General features: G+C 39.2%; 1 protein-coding gene across 3 annotated transcripts in view; it reads right to left on the reverse strand.

Moving 5' to 3' along the window:
* Positions 1-235: 235 nt before the first annotated feature.
* Positions 236-20,032, reverse strand: part of Asb3 (ankyrin repeat and SOCS box containing 3) — a 94,316-nt gene continuing 74,519 nt past the window's right edge. For 2 of the 3 annotated variants that reach the window (XM_074049711.1, XM_074049709.1), the window contains 2 exons: positions 19,724-19,857; positions 236-2,261 (listed from right to left, as the gene is read on the reverse strand). In XM_074049711.1, the coding sequence (XP_073905812.1) occupies positions 2,056-2,261; positions 19,724-19,857 (340 nt within the window). In that variant the 3' untranslated portion in view covers positions 236-2,055. The remainder of the gene's footprint in view (positions 2,262-19,723; positions 19,858-20,032) is intronic. The other variant, XM_074049712.1, reaches the window with a different exon arrangement.

Raw genomic sequence — 20,032 nt, forward strand, 5'->3', positions numbered from 1 at the left:
CAAAATTCAATTACAGTTTCTAGTGAATGCATAACACTTATGCACTATTGTAAGGTCAAAAAATCATTAGTCAGGAGGAGGTAAATCTAATTAAGACATATTGCAATCACATATATACCTGTCACAATGAATCCCCCCATACAACTATTATATGCTAATAAAAAATTAAAAAATCACCAGTCGAGGACCATCTGCATTGATTTTCAATCTTCAAAAACAAGAGCTCAATGATAACTTATGGTTAAGTGAGTTTTTATTAAATATTTGAATATGAACAAAATATATAAAAGATTCACTCTCATATTTAAACATTTTATATACATTTGACTCTACCAAAAAATTGTTATTATGATAAAAATCAGAGACTTACAATTTGAAAACCAAAAGTTACAGTATTTTTAAAATACTACATAGTACAGTTTGGGGATTTTTGTTAAACTTAGTATCAGAATCTCCACCTAGGTCCCAATATTGAACCTTATTTCTACCTGTACACATTCACACTCTGCCTCCACCCAACCAGGGCAGCTCATAACATGAAAAGCTCAATTATTCCTGTGAATCTTAGCAATGCTGCCCTCCTTTAGTCTACCACCATCATGCTTTTGTCAAACAGCAAAAGCCTATCAGAGACGGATAGAGTAGTGATCCGCTCCCATCTATTTTAACCACAGGATGCCAACAGAATGGAAGATTTGCCTCCTTTGGACCAATCTCTAGTTGTCTACTGTGACAGTAATTTCTCATACCTTTCTCTCAAAGCTAGTCTCTTATCAAACTTATTTGATCCTGTGTTTGGTTTTTCCTGACTCTAGAGTTAGATTCAGCAATAGCAAAATCCCATGAGGCCATGCCTCATTAACTTAGGATTCTAAGGTCTTTATTTCATGGACTGATTGAAGACCCTTCTAAATATTATGAAGGAAAAACAATACAATAGACCTGGCTATTGCTGCTTCATAGAAATAAAACTGCCCACTGAATCTGGAGTTGAATGGAGCCTGACTGCTGCATTTGATACTAAGTAACTCTGAAATGTGTACACTTTCTTTGAATATGGTGCCACAAAAATGCCCCTCTCAGTCTTCCTCATTAACATTCTAAAAGTGGTAAAATGCTCCTAAAACTGACCTCATGTTTATTTGTTTGGTTTTTGAAACTGAGCATATATTTTAGTTTAGATGTGCGCCTCTTCTTGCAAATTAAACATGAAGTACAGATTTGCCAAAGAACATAAAAGAGGGAACTAGGGGTGAGGGACCAGCAATACAACTGATTTTCAATATTATTTTTTTTTAGGTTTTAGCAAGTATTTATTTTAAGTTTCAGCAAGGAATAAAGTAGGGAGAAATGATGGGGGAGAGGGAGGAAGACTAGAGGAAAGGGGAGGTGGAGAAAGACAGAGACACACAGCGAGAAACAGTTCCTGTTTCTCCATTTCCCGTGTAGGAAATGGGAACAAGGACTCCAATTTTCTATATTAAAAAAAAAAAAAAGTTTCTCCTGAGTTTACATGCAAAAAGGCAATAGATAGCAAACCTTCATAAAAGTGACTGGACTAAGAGATGAAAATGGACCATGACAGGACAGGAACACTTTTTCTTTTATAATCATAAGTGATATTCAGCCTCAAATAAAATAATAATAATGAGGTCCAACAGCACAGTGTATGTACTTCCCTCCATTTTATGCATTCTATTCTTAGCTTCTAGCACCAGGTAAACATGAATCTTAGGCAGAAAAACACCATGTCTACCACTAGAAGCAGCACCACAGTTCATTAGCAGAATAAAGTAAAAAATGGTCAGGTAAACATTACAACTCACAGTGTACTGGAAATGAATCTGCAACAAAGTAGTACAAGTGAAGTTTATAGTTTTGTCTGTTTTGTTTTTTTTACTGAGAAGCTCAGTTGTAAACATTCATTTACTACTGCCCCCCAAAACATAACCAATCACACAAACAAAAATCATATTTTGTGACTATAAAATCATGAATAATTGCCAGTCCTTTGCTCTTTTTCTTGGTGGTTTCCAGAGTAAGAAACGAGCAGTGTTAAGTAGCTTCACTGATCTCGCCATCATGATTAGCTGCCAGTTCCGGAACCGCATTCATCTTCAGAACATCTTCGTAGAGCAAATAATTTTGTAGGCTTCTGGGAAGTGGCAACTGATGGATGACACCCTCAGAACGTAGGTGTTCTGGTTTCAGGATGGACCGAATTTCCAAACGACAAAGATGGGTTAGGCATGGAACAGAGGCTGGAAAAACAAACAAGAAAAGCAAGGTGAAAAAAAATTTAATGGAAAGATATCACAGTACATTAAGGTACATGCCTGCTGTCTCAATGTAATAAGAAAAGTGCTACATTACTTAGATTCACTTTAAAAGAAAACTGCTTGTGCCAGGATGGCCAAATAAACCTTATTCATTCAGCCTTCACCTGGTTCCTCTCCTTCCACTTATTGCTCACAGGTTCAAAGTCAGTGTTTAGAGACAGAAGAACTAAATGTTCAGATTCTGAAGCTCTAAAGATGCTATTTGGCATTTAAGAAATGGAGGGACTAACTTTAGAAATGATACAAGTACACAACAGCAAACGCTACTTCCTTCTTAGTCTGCTTCACTGCAAATCGTCACCAGCCCCACATCAAGTGAATGGATGTGGAGCTTCAAGTTTTGCTGTTTATCTGTGACATACAATGAAATTTCAAAATTGGCAGAGACGAAGGGCATTTATTGAGTGCCTTCTACACCATGTGCCCATGTACCTCATGCATATTCTCTTTTCAATTTCATTAATCCTCGTAGGTATTTGTGGGTGCTGGGGATTGAACCCAGGGCTGTGTTCATGCTAAACACCACTGAGCTACACTCCCAGACCCTAAGGCATATATTATCATGTTATTATAAAAATAAGAAGGCACAGGTTTAAAAAGAAGTTTCAGGGCTGGTGGAGTGGCTCAAGTGGTAGAGTGCCTCCCTAGCAAGTGAGAAGTCCTGAGTTCAAATCCCAGTACCACCAAAAGAAAATAAAATTCTAAAAGTGAAAAGAAGTTTAAGTAAATTTCCAAAGGTCACAGAGCTAGTAAGTGGCAGAGCCAGAATTCAAACTCAGATCCATCTGACCCCCGAACGTCTGTGTGTGGGGACAGGTGTTTGCTAAAGCCACAGCAGCCAAAAACTAATTATCAACTAAAGGATGAGTCACATGGCGTGACTAAGAATCACATGACAGCAGCTTCATTTCTCAACATGAAAGATTTTAGCTAAAGAGGCTAATGTTCATGTAAACCAAGAGCACTAAAATAGCTAGTGCTTTTATGTGAATCAAACCTTTTGTTAGTGCAAGAAATCTTTTATAACTGTCTGAAATGTAGCAATGATAAATGGACTAGGATCAGAGCATCAAAGACAAGTACCATCAAGAGCACAGCTGATACCAGACCAGCTAGTCTGACTCCAAGTCTAGGGTTCTTTAAACTCTAATCCCCATGCAGCCTAAAGAAAACTAATTTTCTAACATCTTCACTATTTTCCACACCACTGAAGTTAACCCATCATCTTAAATTTTAGTTTAAGTTTAGGTTAATTAAAGTTTTAAAAACCTTGTCAAACTATAGTGTTTCAAAATGCCAAATAAAAAAGAAAAATAGTTACCTGATTTTGTGCCTAAAACCTGAGTCTAAGGAAAGATAGGCATTTTCTTAAACTAAAAGTTAGGGACCCTCTATTATAAATAAAATAGCTGGGAGTATAGCTCAAGTGGTAGAGGGCCTACCTAGCAAGTTTGAAGGCCTGAGTTCAAACCCTAGTAATGCCAAAAAAAAAAAAAAGAGTAATAAATAATAAAATTACAGCAGCATCTATAGTGTTTAGTACCTTTATTTCCAAAGTAGTTTTATACCCATATATTGATAAATTTTAACCTTTTCCGTAAACTCAGAGGAATCACTGTTTGAATCTAGAATGTCCCCCAAAGTCCATATGTTAATGGTTCCATCCCCAGAGTGACACTATTAAAAGACAGTAGGAACTTCAGGAGTTGAGACCTACAGGAGGAGTTGAGACCACTGGAGGATGCCCTAGTAAAGGACTGTGGGAAGATGAATATCATCAAAGTATATCATATGTGTGTATGGAAATATCACAATGAATCTCCTCTACATTGTACTATTAATATGTGCTAATAAAAATGTGGAGAATAAAAAGGACTGTGGGAGTCTGGCCACTTCCTCTCTCTTTTGCTTCCTGGCCATGAGGTGAGTGGTTTTATTCTTCCACATTCCTGCCATGATGTGCTGCCTTGCCACAGGCTCAAAGGCAACAGGGCTAACCAATCATGGACAGGAACCTCCAAAACTGTAGGCACAAATGAGCACTTTCTCTTTATAAGTTAATTATCTCTGGTATTTGCTACAGTGATAGAAAGCTGACTAGCATACTGTTCTTAATTGTAAGATGAGAAAACAGCAAAGGGAACACTGGAGGAATGAGCAGGGGTATGTATGGAAAGCATGCTCAAACTGCAAATGCCACCATTTTTCAAAGGTGTGAAAAGGTTGACTATGTTCACCTATCAAACATAAGGAAGCTCTCCTCCCATGAAGATCAGGAACAATAACTGAACTGTTAATGGGAAGTCACCTGAAAGCAAATGATCAAACCATGCATACTTTCAACACTAATTCAGAGTTATTACATAGGGCAGAGTGCTTGCCTAGCATGTGAGAAGCCCTGGGTTCAATCCCTAGCATACAAAAATAAAGAAATAAATAAACAAAATAAAACAAAATGAATACATAAACCACATCCCTAATACATCATCGGCATTTGGCAGTTTCACTTTTTTAAGTTACAGCATGGACTTAAAGATATACATGAAGCAAGGTGAGTATATAACTTCTCTATACTTTTACTGTATTTTCATATCTTTCAGTTGTTTCACCCACATCTAATTCAACTTCTATTTCTGTTCAGTGTTCATCTTTATTAAGTCTTTTTAAGGCATTCAGCTGTAAGTCAGCTGCTATGGTATACACGTGTAGTTCCAGCTACTCCAGAGGCTTGGGCAGGATTGCTTTAAATCTAAGAGTTCAAGGCCAACCTAGGCAACTTAGCAAGAGCCCACCTCAAAAAGCAAACAAAAAAGAAGCATTAAACTGTGCCATAATAGAAACAATTATTTTCTTTTCACACTCATATTCACTGATTTATGCAATTTAAATTATTTAATTACAATAATATGCACAAATGTAATAAATTTTCAAAAACAAACACAGCTGATTTTTAGTAAGCATACAACTCAGTTGGTAGGGATAAGTATGCTGGCATTCTAGAGAACAGCTTACCAGCTGCAAACACTGAGCATGCCATGGGCACAGTCAGATGGGCTTGACAGAGGAAATGACAAGACTGGTAATCCAGTTGTCAGTGTTGGGTTAAAACAAAGAGAGTTAAGAGAATGTCCACTTATGTTCAGTTAGAGTTTAATATGTATCTGTCAAGTGAAATCTCTTTATTCTGCATGTTCTTGTAATGTGACTATTTTTTACATATCCAGAAGGAAGATAAAGGATGGCTGTGTAACCAATAGGAAAGCTGCCTACTCAGGAACACAGGATCCTAATGCTATCCCAGTTTCTTGGTTTGACATACTACATGGACTCAAAACTCCTGGGGCTGGCTGGGGAAGACTTCCTCTGGCTGGTCCTAGCCTCCTGCAGTGCTGACAAGCCTTCCCAGGTTAGCAGACTACACCACTGAAGCCCTATCTTTACAGCTTAATAAGGCATGTGTGTATGCTAGTATGTGTGTGGAAGCATAACTACATGTGACCAAGTTAGATTGGAGCAGTACATTTATAAGGGCAAGTTCACATGATTTGCCAACCTGACACCACATATCAACACCATAGCGCTCCTGTTAACTAGATCCAAATGATTTGACTCCAAGTCAAGGGTTTTCAAAGCTGTGAAAAGCCCAAAATGTTTTTCTACATCTTCTAAACCACCAAAACTACCATAAGTTTCAGAAGATCTACTTATTGTTTTTTTAAAGGAAAGGTGTAGTTACTTCAAATATTAGTTCAAATTGTAATTTTGGTTTTCCTCCTGAGAGCATAATAGGTTGCTGGCTTAATGAACAACTAGAGGTATGAACTGTGTTCAACTGAACTGATACAGTCTTTCACCGGTATATTATTAGTATAGAAAATACTATACCCATTAGTGACATTTTAGTTTAAGATGCTAGTGACTACCAGGGGAATTTTATAACCATACACGCAATATTTCAAAGCACACAAAATTCCTATGAATGTTTTAGTGATGCACAGTATTTCCAGATATGTTGCCACTATGCTGATAAATCAAGATATTCCTTGAATGTATAATATAAAAAGGCCACAGAAGCTGTAGGTAAAGCACACTTTCAAGGAAACCTACAAAAACTAGATAGGAATTTGTTAAAGAATTCTTTGTGTTCTTAGATTATAGCCCTAGAAAACAATGACGAAACCAGGCTATGCTTTTAACTCACTTTTCTGATTCAACTATTTTCCATTTAGTATGTTCAATGCTATTTATCTATAGATCTATTAACAGATAAGCAACCTTTAATCTTTCATTCCTATATAGAATTCTTCAATTTTGTTCATTTTTGTATGTACTGATAGAGCAATCAAAACAGGCTACATGCTATATGAAGTCTTCTTAAAATCAAAGGCAGACACAACAACCAAATTCAACCCCACAATTCTTAGTTCATTACTGACACCAACATTTACAGTAACAAGGATTATATCTACGTCATATACAACCAATATATTTTCCACAACTATTCATCCTTCTGCTGCACCCCCTCCATGCCAGTGGTCAAAGTCTGCCTGCACTACATTTCTTTGTACTGTTTTTCACATCAAAGGTACTCATTTGACTTCTAGACCTATTGTACTTCCTCCATTTTATTTTCATCAATTATATACTGTCTTTCAGGTTGGTTTCTATCCTTTTGATTCCAATTTTTCCTAATTACTTATATAGTCATTATCTCTTCCCCACTGATTATAGCTAAAATCACTAGAGAAAATGCAAAAAAACAACTACCTGAGAACTGGGAAAATAACTAATAGATAACTGGGGCAGAAAGTAAAAACTTGGAAGAATGACCAGAATAGTGCAATAAATGGGATAAGTGGAAAGGCACCATCCAGTAGTAAGAGCTGTGCTGGAGTTGACGAGTTACTACTGGCTAATTGTGTGACCTTAGACATGCACTCAAGTTTCCCCTCTATAAAATGAGCATAATGACACCTTCTTGTATCAAAAGGTAGTTATTAGCCGGGCACCGGTGGCTCATGCCTTTAAGTTTATGTGGCCTGGGCATGGTAGCACACATGGTAAGTTCCAGGTCAGTCTGGGTATGAGAGACCCTATCTCAAAACAACAACAAATTATATGCAGGTTTTCAACTGCAGGAGTGGGAAGGCCAGGGCCTTCCACTATACTGGCCCTAGTATTGGTATTGGTCACCAAAGTATCGGTCACGTTTACCTCTTTCACTCTCAAGGGAGCTGTTGTCCATGTACTTGTAACAAGGAATCTTTCCTTCTAGTCTTGTTGAGTCTGCTAAGAAGCTAGATGGTAACAGATACTAGCTTTTTCATGATTCTTATTTACAACATGAACCTAGTTAATCTCCTACAGTCTATCTTTATTACTAGATTTAAGAGGTTAGACTTGAAGATTTTAGGTTTTAGTGTTTTTGGTTTTTAGTGAGAAACTTAACTAAACATTTTTTATAAGAGTCTACCTTCCCACTTTTTTTTAAATCATATTATTGCTGTATTGGGAGTACATTGTGACATTTAAAAAAGTTCTTACAATATATCATAGTTGAATTCACCCCCTCCATCATTCTCCTTTATCCCCCCGCTCCCTATCTGCCCACTTATAATTTCTCTTTCACAGAGCCTGAATAACCACATTTTTATGATTCTTTAAATTTTACTTTATATAGTTCATGTGCAGTTTATATTGTTCATCATTTTGGAAGAAAGACCTGAATGAAAAGATTAGTAGGAAGTTTATAGGATCGCACCTGAAAACAGTGAAGAATCAATAGATTGGTTCTCTATAGGGATATCTTTTAAACGGTTGCATTAATTTTAATTGTAACAATTTCTAAATGAACTACTTTACAAATAGAACCTGCAAATCTTGAAGGTAGAATAAATCAAGGGAAATTTTTATTCGTTTGATTTCAGAGACAACATCATAACTCTGGGTAGCTCTTCATTGCTATTTACTATACTTAAAATGGATGTTTGAAATTCAGAAAAAAATTTTCTTTTTGTCTTAAATGGGATATAGCTGTCCCAAGCGGTCTATCTGCAAACATATCCAATTCAGCAGTTAAGTAGGAAGAATGAAATGGGCTTTCCAACAACCTTGGTCACCTACTACTTCAGACATGTAAAAAACCCTCTGTTTTAATTGCTCTAAGGCAACAATTTGTCCTCTTTTAGTTTATCAACAGACTGCTGATAACTTTAAAAGAATTTTAACAGCAAAATGTCCCAGTAAAGGTGGCTGCAACCAGAGTAATAGGAATTTCCCTGCAAAATAAAAACAAAGAACTTAGATAAGAAGAAGCTGGGTAAAGCTAAAGTTGTAAGTGCATAGGTGGTGCCTTTTTAAAATTATGAGTTAGCAACAAATTTCTCATTTAAAAAAATAGAAACCATCAGTATGTATACACTTAAAAAAATGAAGGACAGGAAGGTAAAACAGGTCCTGTCCAAGGTGGGTCCTGTCCAGTAGGAGTGAGAAGGATAAACAGAGAGGGTGAAGGATGTCAAATATGGTAGATGTATTCATGTATAAAATACATGTGTATGAAATTTGTGTATGAAAACAGAACAATGAAACTTGTTGAAATTGTTTTAAGAAGATGGGGGGGTTGAAGGGTGAATCTATTTAAGATACATTGTCAGCAGATATGTAAATGTCACACTGTATCCCCCCTTGTACAACTATTATATGCAAATAAAATAAAAAATAGAGAAAAAAATCCCTAAATCTGGCTCTTACATCTAGTAAATCTTGGTCTTACAATCTGCCCTTCCCACTAGATTTAAGAGCCAGACTTGGTTTTTGTTTTGTTTTTAAATTTTTTATTAGCATAAATTAATTTTATGAAGAGGTTTCATTATGTTTACATGTATATAATGTACTTTAATCAAATCCACCCAACAATACTACTCTTTCTTAACCATCCTCCTTCCTCATCTGTCCTTTTTACAGGTTTTGGTGGGTTTCACTGTGTTACTTTCATACATATATATAATGCACTTCCATAATATTCATCCCCTGTCACCCTGTTTTTGTTTTTTAAATAATAAATATATAGCTAACTTAAAAACAAGGCACAAATCTGTGCCAGAGTTGTGAAAGTCCACAATATAGCTGATGTGTGAGAGGCTGAAAATTTCCCACTTGACAAATGGAAGGTCATTTGTCCAATTTTTGAAGATGTCTTTAATGGTTAAAAGATGAGCAGGAAGGCATGGGCTGTATGGCATCTCCAACGTTTGTAAAGGGCTTCAAAAGATGGAGAAAATGTTCTCCAGAGATGGATACTAATGGCATACTAATGGAGCTAGGGGCCTCAACATTATCTAAAAGCTTACTAACAGTGGCCAACATGCAAGAGGCAGTCTCTCAAATTTTTTTTATTTTATTTTTGTTTCTTGCAGTGCTGCAGATTGAACCCAGATCCTTGAGCATGCTAAGGAAGCACTATCACTGAACTATATCCTCCGTCTATTTCAATTACCATATGTTAATTGTAAAAAGTAATGGGTTTCATTATGACATTTTATACATGAATATAAGATACTTCTTTCAAAATAATTTTTGTAAATATATTGACAAGGTAGAAGTTGAAGGAAGTGACAAGAAAGTTGTTGAAGAAAGTAAGACTATTATACATGTAGAGAGGTAATTAGAGTACTTTCAGAGCTCCTCCCCAACTAATGTCAAAATCTCAGCATGCTTCTGCTTTCTAGAAATTCTGCAACTCAAAATCCAGGGAAGAGAGTAAGTCCAGATGACCAACATGAAAAAATAAGTGTCAAAAAAATGGAAGAGAAAAGGGATGTAATAAGCACCTTGAACTACAGAAAAGAAGAAAATCTTAATCTGATTTGAAACTCAGGCATCTAGGCAAACTGTTTCTTCAAAGACTTACTAAAATTCCAGTATTGGAATGGCTCCTACTATCTGCAGAAGAGGAAACACTGCAACATTCCCTGAGAGACCAATTTAAGTAGGAGGAAGTACGTAGGCTTTTCCTAAGTAATTTGTAATAAGGTTAAAAAGACTACCTAGGGTAAGGTTAAAAACTTTCTTCTGAGCAAGGAATAATGGTGCACATCTGTAATCCCAGCACTCAAGAGGCTGAGGCAGGAGGATTGTGAGTTCAAGACCAGCCTGGGCTAATAAGAGATCCCAATTTAAAAAACGGGGTATAGGGTGGTGGCAGGGGGGAGAAATGAACCAAGCCTTGTATGCACATATGAATAATAAAAGAAAAATGAAAAAATAAATAAATAAATAAATAAAATAAAAAACGGGGTATAGAGGAGAGCTTCTTCTGATAACACAAGTCACTATGGGCCAGGATCTCTTAGTTTTGGCACTGTTGACATCTGCAACTTATAAATCTTTGTCATTGGAGGCTGTCCTGTGTACTGTACAATGTTCAGTTGCACCCTTGGCCTCTATCCCCTAGATGGCAATAGCATTCCATGAGTTGTGACAATACAATCTGTTTGCAGACATAGCCAAATGTCCCCTGGGGGCAAAATCCTACCCACCACATACATACACACACACACACACACATGCACACGCACACGTGCGCACACACATACACACACAAACACACGTGCACACGCACATGTGCGCACACACACGCACACGTGCGCACACACATACACACACACACACACACACACATTATACTTCTGTGAATGAAACCTAACAAACAGCTGCCAAGCTTAACTCTCTCTTGGTAAGTAATACTCCCAAACTACCTTACCTCCTGAACCAGAAAACAAAAAGAACAGAAGGATTAGCAGGAAAAATGACATGTTCAATTTTGGATATGTCAAAATATGGGATGCCAAGTGAAGATGTCCAAGTGGTAGTTGTATATATGGAACTAGAATCAAGAAATGAAGCTATAGAAATAAACCAGAAAAGCATTAGCTACGTTAATGCCTCAGAGAAAGACTTCTACAAATCATCAGCCAACATAAAATCCTCATAAGAGATGATGATAATTACTACACAAGCTCTACTTAGTGCCTAATTAAACAAGAAGTCCTTCATGGATTTAGTCTATCATGGAGTAAAATACTCATGCACTATTTGTACCTTCATCTGGACCAACTTGCCATATGTTAAGGTCTTCTGAGTAAACTCTCACATATCTTTACTAATTGAAATGCTGCAATAATTTTCCCATTTGGCATATGCTCCCTGTTTTGACTCTTTGTTCCCAAATCTATTGCCCCATATTGGGTCTTCTGAATGGCCCCTTGTTCTCTTCTGCAGCAGATACATAATTAGCAAAAGCAGATGCAATTCTCAACATTAAGAATTACATACAAGTGAGCTTTCCAACATTAACATTAAGAAATTCTGTACTGGAAAGCTCAGAGACTCTAAAGAGGATACTTCTTTCCTTCAGCAGAAACCTCTGTCTGAATACACCTCAGTTCAAGAGCATATTTTCTGAAATATCTGTTTTGGATTGAGAAAATCTACTTAAATGTAATTTTCTAAGAAATTAGAAAACATTTCTATATATGCATAAGTTCACTTGTTAAAAAACTATTCAAAATGTTTTATGAAGAGTCTGCATTTTATGTAAAAGTAGCAATGAAGAAACAATTTTCCTAATTTCAGACACATAATCTGGTTAACAAAACATAGTCAAAGTAAAATAAATCTGAATAAGCAAATGGGGATACTTTGCATATGTGATGTTTACTTTAAACTGGCTTTCTTGTGCTAAATCTTCTCCTACTGCATGCTTTTTAATTGTTTTAACCACCTTAAAAATGTTTTAATAAGTGAAAGTAAGTTGAAATTTTGTTTTAGAATAGTGATTTAAAATACCAATCAATTCACAATTTTTATTCAGCTCACCTCCATTGCTATGCCAACACACTGCATACAATCAGTAAGGATACATATAAATAAGGTATGATAACATTTCCTTTTAAAGATGATAAAGTGTTACAGAGAAAACATAAATCCATGCAAATTTCAGAAAGAATTAAGTTTAGCATTCTTCTGACCATAATTAAAATAAGCAAATTTGTAGGGTTCACTCTTGTTTACATAATTTTTATTAAAGTAAAAGGATATTATTAAATAAAAATATCAGTAAACATCTGCTTTTCTTTATACTTAGGCTAAACTTACAAAATCAAAATGATTTTTATTGAAGGAAATTACTATCCTGCTTACAGTCTTTCCGCACATAACAAATGAAAATTATGTCCAACTTACTACTGTTCTCCAACAATCACTAAAATTACAACACTGAGAAACAACGGGGAAAAGTAGTGAAGTGTGTTTAAAAATTGTTCTTTCTTTTTTTTTTTTCATTTTTCTTTTATTATTCATATGTGCATACAAGGCTTGGTTCATTTCTCCCCCCTGCCCCCACCCCCTCCCTTACCACCCACCCTGCCCCCTCCCTCTCCCACCACCCCCTTAATACCCGGCAGAAACTATTTTGCCCTTATCTCTAATTTTGTTGAAGAGAGTATAAGCAATAATAGGAAGGAACAAGGGGTTTTGCTGGTTGAGATAAGGATAGCTATACAGGGCATTGACTCACATTGATTTCCTGTGCGTGGGTGTTACCTTCTAGGTTAATTCTTTTTCATCTAACCTTTTCTCTAGTACCTGTTCCCCTTTTCCTATTGGCCTCAGTTGCTTTAAGGTATCTGCTTTAGTTTCTCTGCATTAAGGGCAATAAATGCTAGCTAGTTTTTTAGGTGTCTTCCCTATCCTCACCCCTTCCTTGTGTGCTCTCGCTTTTATCATGTGCTCATAGTCCAATCCCCTTGTTGTGTTTGCCCTTGATCTAATGTCCACATATGAGGGAGAACATACGATTTTTGGTCTTTTGGGCCAGGCTAACCTCACTCAGAATGATGTTCTCCAATTCCATCCACTTACCAGCGAATGATAACATTTCGTTCTTCTTCATGGCTGCATAAAATTCCATTGTGTATAGATACCACATTTTCTTAATCCATTCGTCAGTGGTGGGGCATCTTGGCTGTTTCCATAACTTGGCTATTGTGAATAGTGCCGCAATAAACATGGATGTGCAGGTGCCTCTGGAGTAACAGTCTTTTGGGTATATCCCCAAGAGCGGTATTGCTGGATCAAATGGTAGATCGATGTCCAGCTTTTTAAGTAGCCTCCAAATATTTTTCCAGAGTGGTTGTACTAGTCTACATTCCCATCAACAGTGTAAGAGGGTTCCTTTTTCCCCGCATCCTCGCCAACACCTGTTGTTCGTGGTGTTGCTGATGATGGCTATTCTAACAGGGGTGAGGTGGAATCTTAGCATGGTTTTAATTTGCATTTCCTTTATTGCTAGAGATGGTGAGCATTTTTTCATGTGTTTTCTGGCCATTTGAATTTCTTCTTTTGAGAAAGTTCTGTTTAGTTCACGTGCCCATTTCTTTATTGGTTCATTAGTTTTGGGAGAATTTAGTTTTTTAAGTTCCCTGTATATTCTGGTTATCAGTCCTTTGTCTGATGTATAGTTGGCAAATATTTTCTCCCACTCTGTGGGTGTTCTCTTTAGTTTAGAGACCATTTCTTTTGATGAACAGAAGCTTTTTAGTTTTATGAGGTCCCATTTATCTATACTATCTCTTAGTTGCTGTGCTGCTGGGGTTTCATTGAGAAAGTTCTTACCTATACCTACTAACTCCAGAGTATTTCCTACTCTTTCTTGTATCAGCTTAAGAGTTTGTGGTCTGATATTAAGATCCTTGATCCATTTTGAGTTAATCTTGGTATAGGGTGATATACATGGATCTAGTTTCAGTTTTTTGCAGACTGCTAACCAGTTTTCCCAGCAGTTTTTGTTGAAGAGGCTGCTATTTCTCCATCGTATATTTTTAGCTCCTTTGTCAAAGACAAGTTGGTTATAGTTGTGTGGCTTCATATCTGGGTCCTCTATTCTGTTCCACTGGTCTTCATGTCTGTTTTTTTGCCAGTACCATGCTGTTTTTATCGTTATTGCTTTGTAATATAGTTTGAAGTCAGGTATTGTGATACCTCCTGCATTGTTCTTTTGACTGAGTATTGCCTTGGCTATTCGTGGCCTCTTGTGTTTCCATATAAATTTAACAGTAGATTTTTCAATCTCTTTAATGAATGTCATTTAACCAAAGGCCATATGTTTTCTCTCATGTGTGGAATACAGGCCAAATACAAATACAAGCAATACTATTTATATTCATAGAAATATATACAAAGCATGTATCCAAAAGTGGAACTGGTAGAGAAGACCAACGGATGAGGAAAAAAGAAGGAAAGAAATGTGGCAGGAAGGGAGATGAGAGACAATGAGGGAGATAATGAGTACAGCAGTGAAACAACAACAAAAAAGCAGATCTGAGAAATGTCACGTAGCACCAGGGGTGAGACCAGAGAAGGGTAACCTTGCCCCAGAGGTTAAAATGGCCAATGAAACAGTATGTGACCATGTATGGGACAAGCTGTACTGTACCCCCTCATTTCTGTAACCTTCTCTAAATGGTATATAAGGAAAGCTCCTTCTGTTCTTGGGGCTCAGCCTTTGGATGCAAATCTGCTGAGTTGCTGCCAGCTTGCTTAATAAACTTGCTTCCTGAAAGCTTTGGTGCCCTGTGTCTCTGTCTGAGTCTTCCTACAACATATCTGGGGGTTCGGACCAGGATTCAGAAGGCAGTGTTTTCACCTCCTTGTTGCTGGCTCAGAGTCCCCAGTCTGCTGGGAAGGCCACCCCTGTCAGGTGTCACCAGATGTGTTGATCTGAGGGGAGGGAGCCTCTCTCCCAGCGAACCAAGAAGGCAAGTTTCAGTCACACAAAGGTGCCTGGAAAGGCTCAGGAACCAACTTGGGAGGCGCTCCCCCCCACCATCAGACTGGTAAGAACCTGCGTTCGAATTTAGACCTGCCAGAGGAGGCAGACAGGAGTCTGATCAACTCTCAGCAGTGACATCCGAGTAACCCCCTTTTGGGGTGAAACCATGTCTCTCAGGTTCAGGGAGCAGGGTGGAAGTACTGTGCTGTGTGAGAGTGTGTGAAAATGAGACCCTGAGATACAGCCCAGCTATGAAGCAAGTGCAGAGTCCCAATACACAAGTCTGTGGTGAACTCATATGGTCTAGGGTGAGCCCTAACAGGGTCTCCAGTCCAGGATTTATACAGACTCACTGTGGCTAAGAAAGACCTAAATCCCTGCGAGGGGAGCAGCCCAAGAGACGGATGAAGTGAGTGGTGTTATTTGTTTTCCCCTGTGTGCCTGAAAGGAGGACCCCTTACCTCCTCTCCATAACCCTCATCCCTTCCATTTCTGTCTCTGTCTGGATGTCTGGCAAAAGGAAGAATGGGAGGAGATCACAGTAAGAACACCACCCTGGAGTGCATACTTAATAACTTTAAAAAGGGATTTAATGGAAATTACAGAGTCAAGGTGACTCTTGACAAGCTTAGGACCTTCCATGAAACAGACTGGCCTGCTTCTGGTGTAGGATGGCTCTCAGAGGGGTCATTAGATAAGGTCATAGTCAACAGAGTTTTTGAAGTGGTCGTAGGGAAGCCTAGACACCCAGATCAGTTTCATTATATTGACAGCTGTCAGGATGCAGTCCTCAGTTGGCCCACATGGCTAAAGCCCCACCTAGAGGAACCACATAGGGTCATGGTAGCCAGGGTGGCGACAGCTTCCAAATGCAAGGAAAAATGTAAAAAGCCGAAGAAACCCACATTAGCAGGGGACCCAGAGGAGACCCTGCCCCCTTATGTGTCACTGTACCTACCTTTGCCACTGCCTTCTGCCCCTTTACCTCTACTCTTGGAAGGGGAAGCATCAGACAGGGAAGCCCTAGCAACAATTATGTCTACAAGGCTGGGCCCAGGAGTTCTTGAAACTGCAACAACCCCACCTTCCTCAGTCCTCATGAACCTCATATTCACTCCAAGCTCCCCAGTCCTCATTCCACACTCCCTGTGAGATTGACCCCTACATTCAACCAGGAACATTTAAACAGTCTAATATGGGCCTAGTCTCCCTCCCCCTGGGACCCATTGCCCTGCAGATGCCTGAGAGAGGTCCAGCGCTCAATATATTATGACCAGCATGGTCAGATACAAGAAGGAAGATAGACATTTGTCTACCAGCCCTTTACCACCATAGAACTCTTAAATTGGAAGCACCATAACCCCTCCTTCATGGAAAAGCCTGAGGCTCTAATTGATCTAATGGAGTCCATAATCCAAACTCACAAGCCCACATGGACAGACTGCCAACAGCTTCTTCTGACTCTATTTAATACTGAGAAGTGATGCAGTATAATCTGGCAGCTCCAAAGTGGCTGGAAGATCATGCTCCTGGAGACACTCTAAATGCCCAAGCCTATGCTCAGGGCCAGTTCCCCAAGGAGGACCCCTGTTGGGACCCCAATGATAACCTAGATTACCAGCGGCTTGAACGGTGTCAGGAGCACTATTAGGAGGTGTGAAGGACAGAGGGGAAAAGCCATGAACATGAATCAAACAACAGAAGTCCTCTGAGGGCCAGATGAGAGCCCCAAACAGTTTTATGAGAGGCTATGTGAGTCCTTCCACCTATATATCCTTTTTGACCCAGAGGCAGCCAAAAACCAGGGGATGATTAATGCAACATTTGTCAGTCAGGCACAGGGGGACAGAGGTGAAAATTACAAAAGCTTGAGGGGTTTGCTGGTATGAACACCAGCCAGTTTCTGAAAGTGGCCACAAAAGTCTTTATCAATAGAGATCAGGAGGCTGAACGGGAGGCCGATAGAAAGAAGAAAAGGAAGGTGGACCTCCTTGCTGAGGCTCTAGCAGAACAGTCAGGCAGGCCCCGGCATGCAGGCCATGACAGAGGGAGAGGCAATCCCTATGGAGAGCAGTCAGTGCCCCTGGAATGGCGTCACCCTTGAGAGGAACTAAGGTGAGACCAGTGTGCCTACTGTCATCAGGAAGGACATTGGAAAAATGAAGACCCCCCCGCAGACCAGAGGCAGAGGCTGAGTTGTTGAAGGAAAGTATCAGCTTGCTCAGGGGAGAAGGGGCTCCTGGGAGGAAGACATTGTCAGGCTAGCCTCTTTTGAGGATTATGAGGAGGACTAGGATGAACTGGGCTCCATTCTTCTGGGCCCCCAGGAGCCTATGGTCCAAATGAAGATAGGGGGCCATCCCACTGACTTACTGATGGACTCTGATGTGACCCATTCAGTTGTAACCCAACCTGTGGGCCCTCTCTCACAGACATGGGACCACTGTCAGGGCCACAGAAGACCAGACTTGACGCCCCTTCCTTGTATCCAGAAAATGCAATCTTGGAAAGCATGAAGTAAGGCATGAGTTCCTCTACCATCTTGATTGCCTTGTGATCCTGATGGGCAGAGACTTGTTGTGCAAACTAAGGGCACAGATAACTTTTCACTCTGACAGCAAGGCAGCCTTAAAGCCAAGAGGGCCTGAGGCCAAGATGAGACATCAGCCCTGCTCTAGTCACTCTGGAAGCTGACTAGTCTACAGTGGAAGCTTGAGGAGTTGCCCATCTCATTTTTGAGGATGAGTCCCTTCCATGTTTTCTTCTTGCTAATCTTGGTCAGCTCTCTACCTGGGGGCCCCAGGCCTTGGACTGTGACTCATGTATGCATACTACCCAAGCAGGAGTTACCAAAACTCTGGTTTTCCATACTTATTATTCTTGTGCAGGGACAAGTGCTGGGTCATGCAACCACAACCATACCCCTACTCAGTGTGCTCTCATCATGGTCAATATATCTATTTTAACCCCAACTATCACTCTCAGGAGTAATGGCTAGAGGTCTGAAGCTTCACCAGCACTGGGGGCCTTATTAGCCAGACACAGGTTTACAATCCCAAAAGGCCAATATCTATACACCTTGATTTGTGCACCATAATAGCTAAAACCTCCATCTACTGACCTCAGGGTATTGGAAAACACCTGCAGAGGTCTAGCCTGGGAGAAAACTTATATGTTTATGTCTAGCCTGGGAAGACAGCTGCTCATGTAATGACGCTGTGTAAATATAAACCCCTAAGATCAAGATGATGGTCGTTGACCCAGAACCAGATCTAAGCATCAAGGCAGGGAATGTGGCAGAAAGGGAGGAGGGGTGGAGGGGAAAGGAGAAAATGAGAGACAATGAAGGAGACAATGAGAGATAATGAGTGCAACAGTGAAACAAACAAACAAACAAAATGGATTTGAGGAATGTCACATAGCACCTGGGGCAAGACCAAAGAAAGGTCACCTCACCCCAGAGGTTAAAATGGCCAATGAAATAGTATGTGACCATGTATGGGACAAACTGTACCCCCCATTTCTGTAACCTGCTCTAAATGGTATAGAAGGAAAGCCCCCTTTGTTCTTGGGGCTCAGCCTTTGGATGTGAATCCACTAAATTGCTGCCGGCCTGCTTAATAAACTTGCTTCTTGAAAGCTTTGGTGCCCCATCTCTCTGTCTGAGCCTTCCTACAACAGAAAGATGAAATATACATTTGTGTAGGAACAAGACACAAGGACACATGCTGAAAACTGCTAAACAGCACAGGATAAGAGGAAAAGAGCAAGGAAGTACAGTGGGTTACATTGATAAGCACAATGCATATACAGGCAAAAATCCCACTGACTAATGAGCAGACACCTAAAAAATGAAGGACAAGAATGAAAAACAGGTCACACTAAGGGGAGGACACTAATGGGAGGGAGAGAGTAAAAGAAGGAGGTAAAGAAGGTGAATATGGGTGATGTCCTTATTTATTTACTTATTTTTGTGATACTGGGGTTTGAACTCAGGGCCTACACCTTCAGTCACTCCACCATCCCTTTTTTTTATGGTGGGTTTTTTTGAGATAGGGTCTTGCCAACTATTTGCCTGGGCTGGCTCTGAACCATAATCCTCCTGATCCCTGTCTATTGAGTAGCTAGGATTACAAGCATGAGCCACCAGCTCCCAGCTTGGGTGATATGTGCCCTATATAAGAATAAATATAGAATTTTTAAACCTGTTGAACTCACCATAAGAAAAAAGACTATGGTAAAAAAGGGAAAAATGGAGGGGATGAACCAATTCAGGATATAATACATGTATACATGGGAGTCATAATGAAACTCTCTGTATAGATATCTTAAACAAAAACATCTTTTTTTCAAAAACAGAGAACAGGATGGTAAATCGGGTCCTGTCTGGGGGTTGGCACCAGTGGGAGGGGGGGAAGATATAAGGAAAGGGTGTAGGAAGGTGAATATGATGGAAATATTATATACCCATATATGAAAATGGAAAAATGAAACCTGAGGGGAGATAAAAGCAGAATAAAAGATAATAATAATAATAATTGTTCTTTCTTACCAATATGTTGCTGTAGAACCCAAGAAGAGTTTGAGGCACGAGCAGAGAGCATCTTTTCAACAACTGGCGGAAGCCTCTTCCAATTAGTAAACTCCAAAGTGAAGATGAGGGTATCATCACTGACTGAGTCAATCCTATATTAGCAATATGTGAACATGCCATCAGACATAAAACATACCTAGGGTTCATGTTGGAAACAAATAGCACAAAACTATTCTTATACATCTTACTTAGGAAAGCGGACAAAAAAATGGGGCACAGAAAGAATTTGTGTAACTGAAGACAAGTTCAGTAGACACAAATAGTCAT

Source organism: Castor canadensis, chromosome 12, assembly GCF_047511655.1.
Source record: "Castor canadensis chromosome 12, mCasCan1.hap1v2, whole genome shotgun sequence".
In the NCBI taxonomy this organism is placed as follows: Eukaryota; Metazoa; Chordata; class Mammalia; order Rodentia; family Castoridae; genus Castor; species Castor canadensis.